Here is a 20,085-nt window from a genome sequence, read left to right on the forward strand (position 1 = left end):
AGTTGCAGTGAGAGGACAGAGAGTTTTAGGAGAGTTGGGGGAGGTGGAGGATGGAGACAGGGAGGGGGATGGGTGGGCGGATAGTGTGAGGGATGCGGGATTTTGTCATGATGCTAAGCTGGGAGGAGTAAATCTCCTGCAGACTTGTGTAGGGAGCTGTGAAACTCACAAGTATACTCACCATTTGCGGTAGGAAGTGGGCATTAACTGCCATAAAGAGTCATCAGAAAACATTTTAGTGGCCATCAGGGGATATTTACATTTCAGTTGGCTTGGAAAGAAATACTGATAGGACATGCTTGAACAGTCACATACTCAAAAGCTCACTAGTTTGGTATATGTTAGAAAATTAAATGTCTCTCCATCAGCGGCACACAAATATATTCCAGACTCGCTGTCATTGGGGGTATGCAATCAGGGCACACTGCCATGTGCGCATGTTTTTCGTCCCACCTTTATACATTGCTATCTGTATATACACAGAACTGGCAGCAGTGCAAAGCCAGCTTACCACATGTACACAAACACACACGACTAATAGAGCCAAGCGGCACACACCTGGTAAACTGTCAGAGCTTCTCCTATTCTGTGGCCAAACTTATGTCAGGCACTCGTGTCCCCGAGGTTCCCATCACACTTCACTGCAGGAATCTATATTCCAGTCCAGTACACTTCCATTAGGCCATACTGTTCCTTTCAGCAGCTAATGTGTAACAGGGGGACACAGATAATAACATCCAAGAACACTAGCACTTCTTCCTAATAACACTGGGTTGTGTGTTTTTGTGTGTGACTCAGCGAGTGTTTAGATATGAAATATGAATAAGCCATAATTATAGCTTTTTGTAAAGCTAAAATGTAAACACTGGAATAAAACTGTAAACCTGAATTAACCTGAAGGTTTAATACTTTTATTATCCACCTGCTTTTTAGTCATGGTCAGTACTGTAATAAGATTTTGTACTCTTCTGTCTTTCATTGTTTTACAAAGTAAAATTCTCCTGCATAGAAACTCTATTTACACAGAGATACAAAAAAAAAATCTAGATTTTGTTAGAAGGAAATTTTGACCTTGAGCAACTACTAACACCAGAAAAACATATGGCTGAGAACACAGTAGATTAATAGTGCCCATTACGAATTCAACATTTGCTTGTCTTTTGCCAAAGCATGCACAGGTTTGCTAAATTTGCAGAGTCTTATACCTTTGAATAAGGAACCAGTAAATAGGGGTGGTTTCAAAATCAAACTGGAATAAAAAATCTCCTACAAGTTACAAGTTTCAAGTCAGTTTGCGTTCCCCCTCTCAGCAGGAAAAGCAAAGTAGAGGTCAGAGATTCAGCACTTTGCTCAAGGACATTACAACATACACAGAGTTTGAATTATACACTTACCCAAAATTCAAAACAGTCCATCTCATGAAATTCAAGTATGTGAATGCTGGTGTCCGTGTCTTTGCGGTCATGTGTGTACGTGGGGGTGCTTGTTTGTCGGCCCTGCTCGAGGCGTAGAAAAGCTAGTTAGGTTGTACAATTTCCATGCACGGTTCTAGTCATTTGCAAAGTAAAAAAGTAAAGTCCAGTAGGATTGTGGTGGTTTGGCATTAATTCCAATTCAGGCATTTAAAACAGCAAATATGGATGGGTAGCCACACTGGTCAAACTGAAACGCTCGAGAGCAGCGATGCAGGGGATAATGACAAAACGCAGACGTTAATACCTCATAACCCATCTCGGGAGAATTCCTAGTTTACATTAATTATACCATAGCCCCTGGCAAACTGCATATCAAGCAGGATTTTGCAAACAAACAACTGGCATATCTACTTACCATCAAGCAGCGAAGCAACAGGGGTCATATCGCAAAAGATTTAAGAGCAGCGAGGCTCAAGAGAGGACGGTAAAAGCTATGGGAGGCAGGCACATGTCAGACACACACACTGCAGCATGGATTTTCTTCCTGTGATGTGCACGATGTTCTATAATGTAAATGAAAGTTACTCTTCCTAAACCTGACCATGCATACAGGATGATTAGGGACACTGGTGCACACCAGTGTCCCTGTAGCTACTGTTTTACTTATGGCCAGTAGAGTATACAGCACGCACTGCCTGTGCTTCCTTGGACCAGTGGTGTTTGTGTGTGTGAGTGAAGTTGAAGGGAAGAGTAAAGCACCCTCAGCCTGACACCCATCAGCGTCTGCCTGTTACATTTCTATGACATGCTTTGTCTCAGGGAGAGCAGCAGCAGTGGAGCAGTGGGAGCGGGGGAGACAGAAGGATGTGGGGTGGGTAGGACTGGGTGGGGTAAAGGGGAAAATCAGCAGGAGGGCTAAAGTAGGAATGAAAGGTACAAGAAAAGGGTTTTATTTCTCACATGTGATACACGGCAACTTCAGCAGCCAGTGAGTGTGTGAGTGAGTGAGTGTGTGTGTGTGTGTGTGTGTGTGTGCGCAAACATGAAAGGACAAACTTTCAGACTCTTTGTCTGAGTTTGCTAAATTTATAAATACAGCTGTACAATCATAAGATTTTTTATTTTGTTACTATTAACTGGGGCTGTTTATAGCTCTCCATTAAGGTGACTGTTAAACCTCACTGAGCCCAGGTGATTTGGAGGTCTTCTCTTCGCTTTGAACAAAGGGGCATGAGGACTTGTATCTCTCCTTTATACATTCAGCCACATCTTCTATTTAATCCTAATAGCACATCACCCCTTATGGATGCCCCTCCAGGTTGTCAAGGGAAGAGTTATTAATGGCTCCAAGCCGTGGGAGGAAAAACTTAGTGGAAAGCCAAACCACAGACAAAAATCAAGAAATCAAGACTCAAATCTGCCTTTTGTAACACATAACTGAACAGAGCTAAAAAAAAGAAAGAAAAAAAAAAGAAGAAAGAAAAAAAGATTGGAGATAAATTATCTGAATTTCAGAAGCGGAACCACGCCTCTAAACCCCTTCCGGTTCTCATCTACAGGGAGTGCAGAATTATCAGGCAAATGAGTATTTTGTCCACATCATCCTCTCCATGCATGTTGTCTTACTCCAAGCTGTATAGGCTCGAAAGCCTACTACCAATTAAGCATATTAGGTGATGTGCATCTCTGTAATGAGAAGGGGTGTGGTCTAATGACATCAACACCCTATATCAGGTGTGCATAATTATTAGGCAACTTCCTTTCCTTTGGCAGAATGGGTCAAAAGAAGGACTTGACAGGCTCAGAAAAGTCAAAAATAGTGAGATATCTTGCAGAGGGATGCAGCAGTCTCAAAATTGCAAAGCTTCTGAAGGTGATCATCGAACAATCAAGCGTTTCATTCAAAATAGTCAACAGGGTCGCAAGAAGCGTGTGGAAAAACCAAGGCGCAAAATAACTGCCCATGAATTCAGAAAAGTCAAGCGTGCAGCTGCCAAGATGTCACTTGCCACCAGTTTGGCCATATTTCAGAGCTGCAACATCACTGGAGTGCCCAAAAGCACAAGGTGTGCAATACTCAGAGACATGGCCAAGGTAAGAAAGGCTGAAAGACGACCACCACTGAACAAGACACACAAGCTGAAACGTCAAGACTGGGCCAAGAAATATCTCAAGACTGATTTTTCTAAGGTTTTATGGACTGATGAAATGAGAGTGAGTCTTGATGGGCCAGATGGATGGGCCCGTGGCTGGATTGGTAAAGGGCAGAGAGTTCCAGTCCGACTCAGACGCCAGCAAGGTGGAGGTGGAGTACTGGTTTGGGCTGGTATCATCAAAGATGAGCTTGTGGGGCCTTTTCAGGTTGAGGATGGAGTCAAGCTCAACTCCCAGTCCTACTGCCAGTTTCTGGAAGACACCTTCTTCAAGCAGTGGTACAGGAAGAAGTCTGCATCCTTCAAGAAAAACATGATTTTCATGCAGGACAATGCTCCATCACACGCGTCCAAGTACTCCACAGCGTGGCTGGCAAGAAAGGGTATAAAAGAAGAAAAACTAATGACATGGCCTCCTTGTTCACCTGATCTGAACCCCATTGAGAACCTGTGGTCCATCATCAAATGTGAGATTTACAAGGAGGGAAAACAGTACACCTCTCTGAACAGTGTCTGGGAGGCTGTGGTTGCTGCTGCACGCAATGTTGATGGTGAACAGATCAAAACACTGACAGAATCCATGGATGGCAGGCTTTTGAGTGTCCTTGCAAAGAAAGGTGGCTATATTGGTCGCTGATTTGTTTTTGTTTTGTTTTTGAATGTCAGAAATGTATATTTGTGAATGTGGAGATCTTATATTGGTTTCACTGGTAAAAATAAATAATTGAAATTGGTATATATTTGTTTTTTGTTAAGTTGCCTAATAATTATGCACAGTAATAGTCACCTGCACACACAGATATCCCCCTAAAATAGCTAAAACTAAAAACAAACTAAAAACTACTTCCAAAAACATTCAGCTTTGATATTAATGAGTTTTTTGGGTTCATTGAGAACATGGTTGTTGTTCAATAATAAAATTATTCCTCAAAAATACAACTTGCCTAATAATTCTGCACTCCCTGTATATATGACCCCCAAGCTCAATGAGCTGTTCGTTCTCGTTTTTGTGCCTCACCCTCCCTGCCCCTTTTCAATTCTTTTACTTCTTCACTTCTCATTAGTACATGGGGATCTGCCAGGCCCGGGAGCCGTCGCCAGTCCCCTCTGAGGCCTTCCCCAAACCGCAGTTCAATTCATATTTAAGCCATTCACCTTTATCTACGACAAAACGCTGTCAAACCTGAATTGAGGGCGTGGGCCCAGCTAGTGAACTGTCCCGATGCAGTCTTGACCGCATGAAGCAGCACTACCTCTGTGATAGTCACTTCTGCCCACTCCCGTATTATTAGCATCTCTCTGGTTGTTTTCACATATGGCTTTCAGACATTGTTGGAAGAATCAGGCAGGGCTTCTGTCCAAAGTTGCCCTCATGTAGCACAACAGAGAAGATATTCTGCCTCAGCCATATTCTGGCTACTAGAAATATTTGGTTTAGACCAGTGTGGCGAGGGCGCTACCTGGACAGAGCATGAAGAGGGCAGGACACATGACACAATGTCAGCGTTGACACTCAATCCACCTACACTGTTGGAACATAGGAACAAACTCACACAAAAGCTTTGCACTAATGCATACGTGCATATAAATGAACATCAAAATGTTATTCCTGCGAAATAAAAATGTGTGCAAACTTGTGTTTGCCTCAACAAATACAAATGAAACTAAAACCTACACTCCGTTTCACGTTGTCTTTTTGACTTTCCAGAAATGCAGAGCTTTCTATTTCTATGTCATTCTATGCTATTACTTCAAAAGTATGAGGCAGAGTGGGTCTGATCAATGCTGGCAATATCCCCTTGAGAACAGACACATGAAAAAGTTTAAACCGGGCCTTCAAAAGGCTGAGCTATTGATTGAATTGCTTTCTAAAGTGTTTTTCATCTCTGACACTATACAAGGAGAATTCCGGCTGATGTGCAGCCGGGTGCAGGTGGCATGGCTGACCACCATAGAGAGAAAAGAAAGAGGGTGAAAAGCGGCGGAGAGAGAGGCAGACACTTACCCCTGGCAGTGTTTTCTGTTCGTGGAGGGCGTTCTGGGCTTTTATGGCCGACTCTCGGGCGCAGTAGGTGAGAAATGCACAACCTGCAACACAAACATCAAAGTCAGAACAACACTTACACATAAATTATGCACACAATGCAAAATGACACAGCCATTTGCAAGAAATATCAGCTAAAGAAACTGGTACATTAATGAGAATGAACTGAAGGAATTGGACAATTACCAAGCACGCAATTAAACACAATTAAAGAACCAAATCTGTGCTGAAGGTCTCCTGAGTTACTGAAAACCCATTGAAAACATCTCTTAGACTAAACAGAGCAAGTTAATAGAAACAGGCAACCATGCAAGACACAAGGCTACATGTAGAAAATTTTTGATGATGGCAAGGGGAGAAAGGAGAGCCAACCACAGCAAAAAAAAAAAAAGTAGAAGATGCAAAGAGCATTATTTGGATGAATAGCCAAGCCTGCCCAGCTTCCCCAACACCAGTGCCATGTCCTGTTCAAAGCTCTTAGCAGCCTGGCCAGTGTCCTCACCCTGAGAGGCTGTGACAGCAGCGGAGACAAAAGAAACAAGACTGCAGGGGAGTATTGAGTGGGGTGGAAAAGGAGAGAAGAAGGGATGTAATAGTTTAGGGATGGCTAAAGGAAAGAGATGTTGCCAAAAAAAAAAAAGAAAAGAAAAGACAGGACAGGCCGTTAAAACTCTCTTGGGTTGATGCCCAACTATGAGACATTGATCTAGAACCAAAGCATACACACATCTGTGGAATTAACTGTACATGAGAAGAGAAGAGAAGAGACCTTTGACCTTTAACACACCTTTATTACATCAATACTTCAACTCACAACCATAACCGAAAAAGAATGCCAAATCAACATATGGCATTCTTCAACCCTCCCCTCCCACCATCAACCCCACCCAAATACAATAAACACGAAAAAAGAAAAACAAAACCAGAAGACACTCCATTGGGCTTTCTTCAAAAATTCAAAACTAAATCATCATCAGTGATATTACACAAAACTCTATTAATGCCCCAAATAGGGACAAACTCTACAATGTTGGACACCATCTTGTAATAAACAAACTTTCAAACGTGCACCTACTAACCCTTTAAACATAATCTCTAAATTAACAGATCCTGTTCCCTTCATTTTGTTCCTCCTCGTGAGCCATATACTCATCTTAGCCTGACCTATTAAAAAATTAAGCAAGCAATCAAGCAAACCTTCCTACGCTGCGCTGCAGAGTACCTCGGACCCAGGATAAAGAGACCCTCCTCCAAAGCACTCCCATGGCCAGCAAGCCACTGCCGCAGCAATAAAAAAAAAAAAAAAAAAAAAAAAAGGCCAGCTAGCCTGGAACAGCCTAGCCACAGGTGCTGCAGTGTTTCCTCAGTCAGACAGAAAGGACAGTGGTTCCCTGTTCGTGGATCCATATGTGCCACGTGTCTGTTCATAGCCACGGCCCCATGCACTATTCTCCACTGGAGATCCGCACTGCGTTTCTCCATAGGAGGTTTGTACAGGGACCTCCAGCTCCCCCTTGGAAATGACCCCGGAGCCAACACACCTGACCACTTTGACTCCAGAACACCAGCCAACAATCCCCTGTTCAGCACCTTTACAGCCACCTCATATATAGCCTTCTTAGAGAGCTTTGACAGGTCACCCAGAACAGGTGTTCGAAAGGAAAGAAGAGAGCCTCCCTCCTCATCCTGCTCCCCAACTGCGGCACAAACAGACAGCGAAGGAAAGTCAGCTGAACTTGATTGACCACCCGCAGAGCGAGTCCCCAGCGCAGCCCTTACGAGTCCAGGAAGTCCACCCATGACTTCTTCCACCAGCTTCTCCAGAAATCGCAGAGACCTGATCCCAGTCTCCTGAGCCAACTTGGCAGCCGTTTTCCACTGCCCCGCCATCCTCAGGCCCGCCAGCTTGGTAGGACCAGCATTTACGAGGAACCTCTGCACACTAGCAGTGCTGAGCATCTTACTTGGCACCAAGTGATTGTAAAAAAGAGGCTCCTCACCAACATCACCATAAAATTGAGAACAGTCTCTCTGTACTTTAAAAACAGTCTTCCAAGCAGTCAAAACAGACTGGTAAAAAGCAGAGGTCTGCAAAAGGTCCATGCCAGTCAGATCTATGAGAAACAGGTGCTTGTCATATGCAAGGTCCTTTATTCTGTGAAGCAGCATAGATACAGTGTTGAACCAGGGTGGTTGTTGTTTTTGATAAAGATACTGTTGTGCTGTCTGAAGACGAAACGCTGTGATACGGCTGTGAAGGTCAATCAAACTCTGACCCCCCTCTGACACAGGTAGAGACAGCACAGCAGACCTGGTCCAGTGAAGCCCTCTCCAAAAGAAAGTAACCAGTCTTTTTTGTATCTCCTTGATAAGAGAGGCCGGAGGTTCAAAAACAGCGGCACGGTGCCAGAGTACAGAAGCAGCCAAGTTGTTAACAACCAAAGTCCTCCCCCTGTAGGACAATGGTGGCCAGACCCAAGTCCATCGAGACAACCGGGCAGTAATGTTTTCAACAACACCCTCCCAGTTCTTCCCCTGAAAAGCATCAGTTCCCAAAAACACTCCCAAACACTTCAGTCCCTCCCTGTTCCACTGTAATTCTGCCGGTAACACCGGCTCCTCTTTATCAACCCACCCTCCCAACATGAAACCTTCACACTTTGACCAGTTAACCTTTGCGGAGGATGCCTGCTCATATACGTCCAGTGTCAGTCTGAGTGTTTTAATATCACTTTGACCGGTTATAAAAACCGTAACATCATCAGCATAAGCTGACAATTTTACTGGACTTCCTGCTTCGTCAAAGGTAAAACCTGAGAGTCCCTATTTAAGGTGTAAAAGGGGTTCAATGGCTAGCGTATACAACATACCAGAAAGAGGGCATCCCTGCCTGATGCCCCTCTGAGCTGGAACAGGCCGACTTAACCCTCTCCCCACCTTTAACATGACAGCAGCATTTGAATAAAACAATTGGATCCAAGAAATGAAAATGTTCCCAAACCCAAAAGCTTCTAAAGTTTTAAACAAATAGTGGTGATCAACTCTATCAAAAGCCTTTTCTTGATCCAGAGATAAAAACCCCACATCCAAGTCTCTGAGCTTGGCCAGATCAATAATGTCTCAAATTAAAAACAAGTTGTCCATAATAGTTCTTTCAGGGACACAGTATGCTTGATCCACATCAACAATCATGTCGATACAGGTCTTCAACCTGTTAGAAAGACATTTTGCAAGAATCTTGTAGTCCGTACAAAGCAAAGAGACAGGCCTCCAATGTTTGAGCAAGCCCAGGTCCCCTTTCTTTGGCAGTAAAGTCAAAACTGCCCTCGTGCAACTTGTTGGCAAGATCCCAGTGGTCATACAGTATGTGAAAACCTCATGAATGTCTTCTCCTAGCAGCAACCAGAATTCCTGGTAAGATTCCACAGGAAGACCATCAACTCCTGATGACCGACCACCGTTGAGTTGTTGAACCGCTGAAGACATCTCCTCAAAAGAGATAGCAGACTCCAACACAGCCGATTCAGCCTCATCCAGCTGTGGCAGCCCCTCCAGCATCCTCATCACACATTCATGGTCCCACATGTCAGCACTAAAGAGGCTGGCATAAAAGTCAATGGCGAGCTTCCTCATTTCTACTGGGTCAGATGTCACCTTCCCATTTGGAAGCCTTAAGTGCAACATTTGGTGTGACTCTCGAACCCTTTTCTCCAGCTTAAAAAAGAACCTTGTTGGGGCATCTATTTCTTTAATGATAGAAATCCGAGTCCTAATAAGAGCACCCTTTGCTCTTTCGTGAAGAAACTTGCCCAAAGCCTTCCTCCTACTGTCCCAGGTATTATTTGTATTATCTGTCCCACTTATAATCTCAGTCTCTAGCCTCTTGAGCTCTCGTTCCAAGTCCTCAAAGTAGTCTTTAACAGTGGCCGTTGCATGTGATGTGTATTGGTGACAAAAAAGCTTAATCTGTGTTTTCCCCACCTCCCACCATTCAGCCAAATTGCAAAAGTCATTTTTCCTTTGTTTCCAGTGACACCAGAAGTCAGAAAAAGCTCAACAGAACTCTTTGTCATGAATCAGCTGCATGTTAAAGTGCCAGCGTGAACAAATGTTAGAGTGCATCAATAAGGAAATATCTGCAGTTACTAAATGATGATTCGAAAAAAACCAACAGGTGAAATCTCTGCTTTAACTAGTCTATTATTATACATCTGGTTGATATATAATCTATCAAGCCTAGCTGCCTTCACATTGCTCTCAGAAACTTTTACATATGTATACTGTCTGGTTGTGGGATGGAGCTTTCTCCACACATCAGTCAAATCATTCTGAAGAATGATTGTAGACAAAAGTGAGCCCGAAGGTGGATGAGGCTCCTCCTGTGTTTCTGTCAACTGAAGGGTGGGTTGTGCAATTCCAGTCCCCTCCCACCACTATTATTGAACCACTATTTAATTTTGATAACTCATTAATTTTACGAAGTAATCGCACACGACCCGCAGCTGAGTTATGGGCGTATACATTCATAAAAGCAAAAGATATTCCCTTGATGGTTGCTTTTACTACCTGTGCCCTTCCCTGCTCCATCTCACAGACAGAAACATGTGACAGTTGAAGGTACCTAGAAAATAAAATTGCTACACCCGCACTGAGGTTAGTACCATGACTTAAAAAAAGCCTGCTCACTCCAACTCGTTCCCGATTCTGTCTCATTATCTATAGTGCTATGTGTTTCCTGCAAAAAGAACACATCAGTGTTTTTGTTCTTGCTAAGCTCCACGACTGCACGCCTTTCCCTATCCCTACCCCCATTAATGTTAAGTGTACCTACTCTCAAATTTGCCATATAAGACGGAGAGAAGAGGAGGAGAAAAAGAGAAAAGGCAGTGAGACGCTTCCAGAAAGACACCCTTAGTGCTCCAAACATTTCACTATGCTTTTAAAGGAGGTTTTCCTCGTTTTTCCCTCCTCAACTTGGTCAGGATCTTTTTAAGACGGAATCTTTTCTGTTTACTCAATTGTTCATAACCAACAACTCTTCTTATTTTCAGAACAGATTTTATAAAAAGATCAACATCTGGAAAAAAAACTCAGTGACTTCCACAGACTGCATACCAAATGTCTCATCCAAAAAGCGGTTTATATCTTCTAAGGAATGCGACTGCTGATGGTCTTCTTGTGAAACAATATCAGAGCATTGTGACAGGGAATCATCTTCCAACAAGTCGTCTTCCTCATTTTCCACGCTCAAAGAACCTGAAACTACATTCGCAATACCCACCTCACTTGCCGTTGCTTTGGTCTGTCCACTGTCCTGATTTTCCTCCACACTTTCCCTTTCCTGTATCTCATCACATCCATCCTCCACCTCATTGGTCCCCTGTGCTATCCCCTGTTCTTCTGGCGTAGCCTGTGGAGCACTGGCTGCGACCTCCATACTTTTACACCGGCATCTACAGCGCGCTCCTGCTCACTGGCCCCACTAGCATGAGCCTCTTGTTCACGGCACACCTCCTGCTCTTTGTGAGGGCAGGATGAGCGTTTATGGCCAACATCACCACACTCAAAGCACTTGATGCTACCTGCACTGGCGTAAACAGTATATAAGCCGTTTTCAAATCTTACTTTAAACCGACACTTCCAGTGTCTGCAAAGGATCGTTCAGATACATGAAGGCCTGCCTTCATAGTGACTGAACGTGCTGCAGTCTGGCATCTTTGCAGCCAAGACGACCAACCCTGAACCCGCTAGCAAACTTTCCAAAGCGGGTCAGTTCCTTTTCTAGTAGCTCATTCAGGATGAACGGCGGGACACCGGACACGGTGACCCGCGTAGATGGCACAAACAGTGGCGAAACAGCCACAAACAAATCATCCAGAATGATCCCCCTTTCAACTAACAGGTGAACCAAGCAGAGAAAAGCAATCACAACCTTGTTCATCCGAGAGCCGTAAGTTATATTCTCAAAGCCCACCTGTTCACCAACAGCTAGCAGAACCTGCTCCACGGTGTACTGCTGGGATGCCACCACCCTGGCCCCATGTCTAATAGACAGGGGAGGCGAACCCTCACTAGGGAGGGACGCCATGGCTCAAAGTCAAACTGGCGAATTAACTAAAACTCTTCACTTCACACAACACAATGAAATAAACTTGCCTTACCTTTTAACCACCCATAAAGCCCAAAGTTTTCCGGAAAAAACAGTCCAAATGTCCCAAACTCACTCAGCCGCTCCACACACTCACCAAACACCTTCACACACCCATTCACTCACACTCCCAGCATGCAGTGCAGGAAGGAGAGGAGAGGAGAGAAGCCAGATGGAAAAATGAGGCAATCATTTTCCCCCTGACTATCTGAATAAATAGATTTGCTTGTGTTCTATTAATGAGGTTCATATGGGTTAGCATGCATCATATTTCTGCCACTCTGAATATGGTTTATTAGCAGCCGCTGCATTTTGGATCTCATTTCAACAGCCAAATATATTCAGTGGGTGGTGATATATTAAGAGTTTTCATAGAGACAATATTTCAATCTGTTGTTCTTGTTTCAGATGGGATCACTTTTACCCATCCATGCACCACTCTTTGTGCCCCTCTACAAGCATAAATACAGCAGAACAGCATATGTACGGTATTTACAGCTTTACTGACCCTTGTACTACGATGGTTTCTCCACTGAAGGTTAAAATGTCATAAAAGTCACTGATCTATTCATTGATTTGGACCTCTTTTTGCCTCGCTGCCTAAAGTGTCTGTAACGTGGATATGTGGCTTCATGGCTGCGGATGCGCTGACCCTCATTACAATATTTAACCACTATAGTCTAAATGATCGCATGAAAGACAAACAGCAGCAACGTGTATGCAGGTTGTGATCTTTCAAGTCTCTGACAGCGTTAATGGTGCCTTACCTGTCCCAGTTACCCCAAAAATAATCGTTTCAAACTGCGTCCCCCAATTAAACCCCTCAGTCACTCACACTACCGTTTAATTCGTATTGCTCATTAGCTTGAACTTGACGCAATACCCAGACTGTTACACGTTGTTGTTTTGGCTTTGTTTGTTTGTTTGTTTGTTTCTTAAATGGGCGAGGGTAGCAGAAGGGAATGGTTCCATTTTGGTGCTTGTTTTTCTCTCTTTTTCACTCTCTCTGGGCTTGTTGTTGGTTTACTTGACAAACGCTTGCCCCATCTCTGAATAAGAAACAAGTATTTTGCATTACAATCACAAACGCGATTTATTTGTTAATGTGTAATGCATAGGGCATTGCGAATAAATTAATAGCAACCACAACACTGGCAAACAAAAGAGAAACATGAACTCCATTTAAATGTGATTCTGTGCTCTTTAATGTATGGCTTAATAAGAATTTGCAGGCCACAGGCGAAAAAGCTTTAACAACTCCATAATTGGAATCCAAACACGTACAAATTGCCAGCGCTGCGTTGCATACCAAGTGCAAAAGTGTGAGTGGGGGGGAGCATGATGAAATTGTTTGAAATACAACAAAAAGCCACTGTAATCAGAGCCTGCTGACACAGCAATGGGGGAAGCCTTCCCACTGCGAGGAGATGATCCTCTGCATCATCTGACAGAAACCTAAAACAGCTTTGTCTAAAACATTGATTTCAGCTGCAAAGAGAAGAGATTCCTCTTCTCCTCTCGTCTTTCCCAGCTTCTCATCTCCATCAGCAGCTCCCCGTGTCTGGTCTCCCATTTCTTAATGATATATTTTTAAGTGGGGTACGTGTGTACTGGGAAATAAGGCCGAGTCTCTCCATCTCCTCTGCACTGAATTGGCATGTAATTAAAGAGTGTTACATGGGAGAGAGGGAGGGAGCGCGTGAGGCAGAGGGAGAACGGGAGACAGTAAGTAAGAAGTGCGTTCCTGCTCAGTCGTAGAAATCAGGAGTGTATGTCCACGGGGTCTGTGAGACACAGGAGGCACTCCTGCTGTGCCATCCTTTAGTGCTCTTTAGGTCTATTTGGCAATGAAATACATTCCTGAAGTCCTGCAAAAGCACACATATGTTTCCTTTATGGTGTAAAGAATCATAAGTAGCTCAAATGTAGAAACACTAAAAAAAATTCACGCACCTAAATTAAAAAGAATTTTAAAAAGATAGTGAAATATTACTGAGATATTACTGAGAATACTGTGGCTGGATTGGTTCCTTGACCAGCTATCTGTTTACTCTTTCAGAAATATTGTTTTAAATTAGTCAGCCAGAAATACTCTGACCAGTAGTGATTCCTTTGAAAACTGCTGTTACTTCATTGGCCATTTAAAATAATTATTTTTGGCTATTGTTATTGGTAGTGGCATTAAAGTTGTGTATCAAGAAAATTCCCCCACCAAACCCCCAAAACAAAGTCTTTGAGGATATTTTTTCAATTTACTGTTTTAGAGAAAATTCAAGTTTATTCAAGTTTGTCATCTAGAATTAATAATTCAGTCTCAGCAAACAGACTTTTCCTGGGAAATATGATTTGGAAATATGTCTCTTTGTTATTGTAGGTCTTTACCTTGCAATATAAAGTGCCTTGAGGAAACTGTCGTTGTGATTTGGCGCTGTATAAATAAAACTGAAACTAACATAATTATAATAACCTGGTGCAGAATTGTAACTGGTCTAAGTGCAAGTTGAAGTATAATACTTGGAGTATTATTGCATTGTGCCTTCCTTCTTCTATACAAAATGAAAAGTTTCTCAATTTGGTACATTTCTGTCTGGATATATGCAGCTTTTTCATGTTTGGCTCTTTTGTTTTATTATGATTATGTTTAATTTTTGTGGGTTCTTTTTTTTAAAGTTTGACCTAAAATAGCTCCCAAATTTAAGTCACATCCCCTTATTTTATTTTATTTTTTTTATCATTTGTTAGAATTTTTGCTGAATGTTTCTATGAGTCTGGAACTTTTACTTAAAGTGTTTGTTTCCATCTTTTGTAATTTTCACAATCTCAGCATTTAGTAATTTGCACTGCCACTCTGGTAGCTGCTGGTAAGCTGAATACGAACACCCTACTTCTACATAGGCAGTGGGCATAAAATGCGTACTGCAGAATCGTCAAATATGAATGCAATTCCGAGGAGACATGCCCGGTTTAAACCACAGCCTCTCTCTTTTAAACTCCACCTTTCATACCCTCTTTTCTCCATCTCCTTGCCCCAGAGGAGCCAAGCTGCCCCAGTGTAATGAAAAAGTGTGAACTTGCTCTCACTGTGGCATTTCCTTGGCCAGAAAGTGTGAAGGTAGCAGAAACTGAGCCAATCCTGGCACCAGCCTTGTCTGCTCGCTCACACATCATTTGCACTCTTTGGAAAACGCTATCACTGTGGCTAGATTACTTGCTTACTTCATTTACTGCCATGCAGGGCTCTAAGGGAACTGAGAGCCTTTCAGAAGGGTCAGTAGCTGAAACGCACATCATCGGCGTGGATGCAACGTGATTATGGCCTGAATCATCGCCAGTCGGTTAGGCGGGAGGCTCTATGGCACAGATTGACCACGAGGGGGGTAATCAGTCTGGTCTCATAGAATCTTTTAGTTTATCTAATCATTTTCTTATCTTTGAAAAAAACACAACCACACTTCTTGATCTGTTTACACACAACAATCATGTCAATACTTAGGGTGAAGGATGAAAGAGGGCAAAGAAGAACAGCTAGCGATGGCAGGGACCTTTCAAAACAGTCTCAGTCGTTGTTCTGACAACAACATTTTTGCTGCCCCAGCTTAATAATGAGCCTCATAATGATAGTGTAATAAAAGCAGTAGCCTTCTTTAACCTGTAAACCTTAATTATGTCAGACATTCACCTTCTATAGCACCAGAAACTGTGCACAGTAAACATCTCCTGACCCTGAATCCTCGTGCACTCTTCCATCACTCCTCCACTAATAACTGTAACCCTTCATCTCTGCTGCACCCAGCTCCAAAATCCTTTTCCATTTCCTCCTTCACTAACCCTTCCATCACACCTTCACCATGAGCAGTAAACTGGGGGAGGATGAACACTGCAGAGCACTGAGGAGCATCGGTGTCTATCATGAAGGCAACAAATAGCCCCTGCACCCTCGTGGTATCCTCTCTGACCCCTGAGTAGAAGAACCTCAGCCATTGATTTGTTGCTACTTGCTCACATAGACTACACTATAGCCTCCAAGAAGCGGTCAAACAGATCCATAGGCAGAACCTCCCAAAGGATTTTGTGCGTGTGTGTGTGTGTGTGTGTGTGTGTGTGTGTGTGTGTGTGTGTGTGTGTGTGTGTGTGTTTGTGCATGCATTCATGTATTTGTGTTTACATGTGATATATTGCCTAATGAGTGTGAAAATTACATTTAATTCTTTCTGAAATGCTCAGTATATGTTTCATGATCAATACAGGGAAATAGAAACCATCACAGCAATGCAGGCACGCACTGTATACTGATACCTTCACAGTCACTTACTAGAATAAGTGTTGCTTAAGTGGTACTTCATATATATTCCAGCTGGTAAGTCATGACTGACTATCTTTCTATGACAGAATAACTGTATAAATGTGTTAAAACTATCATTGTGAACTAAAGCCTTAAATAAAGCAGACATACAAAGTGTTTTTGAGAGTTAAAAAGTTCAACGTACTACAACACATCAATAGTTCATTCCCTAATAAACCATAAATAATTAAAACTGACATGTCAAATCATTGTCACGAACTTGTATTTGTTTGTTTATAATCACAAACTATCTGAAAATGTTGTTCACATTAATTATAAGTCTTATTATAATAATGCCTCAGTTATAATATATTTAATTATGCAATGTGTGTTGCAATTAAACACTTTAATTGTCACTAGACTTCTTGTTGCAGGATTGTAAGGTTGGCAGTAAGATTATGCAAGGCTCCTTTGTATGTTTACTATCATGCACTCCAATACATTTTTAAATTGAGAAAATGGATCACATTTTTATGAACATATAATAGAGGTTAAAGCTCAAACTCAGAACAACCCATCTGGAGATTGTTGTGACATTTAGATAAATGTGCTTTTCTTTGTGGATGCAAATATTCAGCCGTCTCCTTAATGTTATCCTATTAAGGTGCAACTATTTAATAAAAGCAAAGGAAAGACTCCTACAATCAGTTGCAAGCATAAACACAGGGATTGCTAGCAGCGGGGAAGTCTCAACTCACAGAGACTTTGGAAGAGAAACCTCATAAATCCTTCAATTATCAACTTGTTATATTTGCTATTAAGTGAACTTGTGCCAATTGTAGATGTCCATGTTATATTTGATCTGCATGTTGGCAAACATACTTATGACATATACATGTATTAGCATTAAAAAGGAATTTCCAACAACCACCTTATAAAGTTGGCAGCAAATGCAGGTTTTGTTGGTGACATGGCAGATTGCAACCAGCAGCCCATCCCCAGAATTGGCCAGAATCCCTGATATTTGGCTGGATAACACTTATGATACAGCACTTTGGCATCCTCCACTGTTCTATAGCCTTTAAAGTAAGTCTTGACTTTTGTAGACTCTCTGAGTACATCATCCCTCTTTTGCTATTAAAGCCATGGTCCAATCTATAAATAGTAGTCCAGTGCCCTGCATCCCTGATGAGCAAGCTAATTGACACTGTTAATGGATAGAGTTTCACAGAGCTGTAAATAATGTGTAGGTTCACACTTACTGCCTCCTGCCGTGTTACTTCTGGGAGGGCAACAAGAGTTTACCTGCCAAGTCCCGTCTCTCCAGCCTGTCATCCCTGCTTCCCTCCCTGAGCCAAGTCTGCTCCGGCCAAGGGATTTACAGAAATCAATAACTCTGTGTGCCCCCACCCCACTTCCCTCTGCCCGAGTCAAAGTCAGAAAACTGCATCCTCTTCATGTACTCTAACAACCTCTTGAAAGAGGAAAACAGGACTACAAGAAAGGAAACCATAAAATCACTTTCATTTTGGCCCACACCGTTTGTATTTAAAGTTTCCCTTTAATGTATGGCATATTTGATGCAATATTACTAAAAATGCATGTCCTCTGTCTAAAACTAAAAGGCATTTAAACCTCTGAGACAGCTCAATTGATCATAGCAAAGCCACAATCATAGATGACTGGCAGCTGCAAACTGACTATGGACTAAGAGACAGATCAGGTTCTCAGTCACTTTGATTTTACAAATTGAAAGGTACCTTAAAAGACATCGCTTCAAAGGCACGGAGGTTGCTTGGATGGACTGTTTGAAAGAGGGATGAGAAAGACAGACATGCAAGGAGAGCAAAAAACACTACCTGGTGAAATCATTCACACATTCATTCTCTATCAGTATACCGCTATACATGGGCAACCTAATGAAATGAGATACACTTGATTTATCCCACATTGGAAAATTAATTTGTTAATGTGAAGTAAGTATAAAATGTGTCCAATACTGTATCTGTCCTTGTGGCAGTGAAGCTGAATCAGTCTCTTAGAGTAGGTGCTCCGTTGCCTGTCCAGCAAGTGGTGCCGGAGGTAGTCACGATGCAATCAGTGACCTCCTCTTCGAGACTGATGTATATACACAAGCCTTTATAAAGACGCTGGCAATGAATACTGTTTTTTTATTTTCCATCTTTCAAAAGCTAATTTTCACTTATACCCTGCTTGCCAACAATATAATTTGTGTCATTGTCCTAACTTTTATTTATTTATCTCATATCACCACTGCAGCTGGAGGAGACAATTAATTAACACTAATGGTGTGACTAACAAGCAGACACCGGGGTGTTAATTGCCTCGATGTACTGTATTTCCTGGTAACCAGGATGGATGGATGGATGGATGGATGGATGGATGGATGGATGGATGGATGGATGGATGGATGGATGGATGGATGGATGGATAGATAGATAGATAGATAGATAGATAGATAGATAGATAGATAGATAGATAGATGAATTGAGTCTGAAGAGCAGTGAAAACAGATATGAGAACCCACGAGGCATTAATTATTTGAGCAGTCTTTTTTAATTAAGCCAGATCTACCGTTGTACAGTGTACCACAGATCAGATGCCATAATGGAACTCATATAAAGTCCATATACTTTGCTTATTCTACAAAATTAATATTTGATCACCAGAAAAGTAACACAAATTCTGTCTCTCATCTTTCTATTCTGGCATGCAATTTGCTTGTATCAAACACACACAAAAAATGGATGCGATACATCTCTCGTACAAAGCCTCTGACCAGTTTATGTCACTGGCAATAGAGCACAGAGACTGTTGGCTGCGGCATCACTCCTTAAGTGAGAAAGATGGATGGAAGGAGCGTGGAGAGAGATGGCTGAGCGATGGAAGAGACGGGGTGTGAGGGGAGGCATGGAAAGGCGCTGGAAACGAGGCCTGCAGTCGCCCACAGATGCTCCCTCTGTCTCTCCCTCCTTTTGAGCACAGTACGGGAGCAGTCTTTTGGGGAGGCTGGCAGGCAATCAGTGATGCCATGCCAGCAGTGCAGCGATGGCAGCTTAACCTATTTTCGGAAATACCACAGAATATCTATTTATAACCGTGCTGAGCCGCATGTATCTTCACACATCCCTCATGGACTTGAGCATTCTTAGACATTTTCCAATCTAAAATGTGCCTTCCTTAAATTTCAAGGATTGCTTAATATCTGTGGAAAACAAGGTCTGCTAATAGTTCTGCTTATCCCCACTTAGGGTGGCAAACTACCATATTATTCACGCTGTCAAAATACTAACATTTTTCGCATAATATAGTTTGTCATTAATTATAAACAGTTTTGCTGTTACTGCTTACATTCTAATCATAAAATAAGAAATCACCTCTGGACAGCACAGAATTAACATTACAAGTAGCAGCGGTATTATTGAATTACATATTACTAGTGTTACTAGAGGGATTTTCTCATGTCAGCAGCTTTCAGGTGATTATTTTATCTGCCAAGCTTGGCCTCTGCTCCTCCTCAATCCATCCCATCCACTGTTGCCCAAACGGCAAACAGCCTGTCAGAGGCATCCTCCATGTCCCAAGCTGAACCATCACTCTGCTCTCCCAGCGCCTTGGGATAAAAGCTGCCATTTGTTTCTGCATCTCTGACAAACACTTATCCATCTGTCCATACATCCATTGTTCTGTGCCGTGTGTCTGTCTGTCATTTGCCTCGTGAGCCCCGCTTCATACATGTTCCATCCTAACTGTGCAAATGCTCTGTCACACCGGGCTGTATGACAGTGGGGGGGGGATTAGGTGAGAGTACCAAGTCCAGTATCCACAAAGCTTTGTGTTCACGTGCACTCTCAGGCAGATTCGTGTAAGACATAAATGCATTGTTCATTCACACCAATATCAAGGACTCGACGATTTGGCAATCAGAGAAATGTGACAGCTTGACTAATCTGTGATTGTTTTTTGTCCAAAACACGGGGGCTAGCAAGCCCTCCAAGGGCACGGTACTATAAGACAAGACA

At 42.5% G+C, this 20,085-nt stretch overlaps 1 protein-coding gene across 11 annotated transcripts in view; it reads right to left on the bottom strand.

Moving 5' to 3' along the window:
• Positions 1–20,085, bottom strand: part of celf5a (cugbp, Elav-like family member 5a) — a 192,771-nt gene that overhangs the window by 166,732 nt on the left and 5,954 nt on the right. For all 11 annotated transcript variants that reach the window (XM_040040263.1, XM_040040268.1, XM_040040270.1 and 8 more), the window contains exon 2: positions 5,574–5,656. In XM_040040263.1, the coding sequence (XP_039896197.1) occupies positions 5,574–5,656 (83 nt within the window). The remainder of the gene's footprint in view (positions 1–5,573; positions 5,657–20,085) is intronic.

Source organism: Simochromis diagramma, unplaced genomic scaffold (assembly GCF_900408965.1).
Source record: "Simochromis diagramma unplaced genomic scaffold, fSimDia1.1 OVJJ01000026.1, whole genome shotgun sequence".
Taxonomy (NCBI): Eukaryota; Metazoa; Chordata; class Actinopteri; order Cichliformes; family Cichlidae; genus Simochromis; species Simochromis diagramma.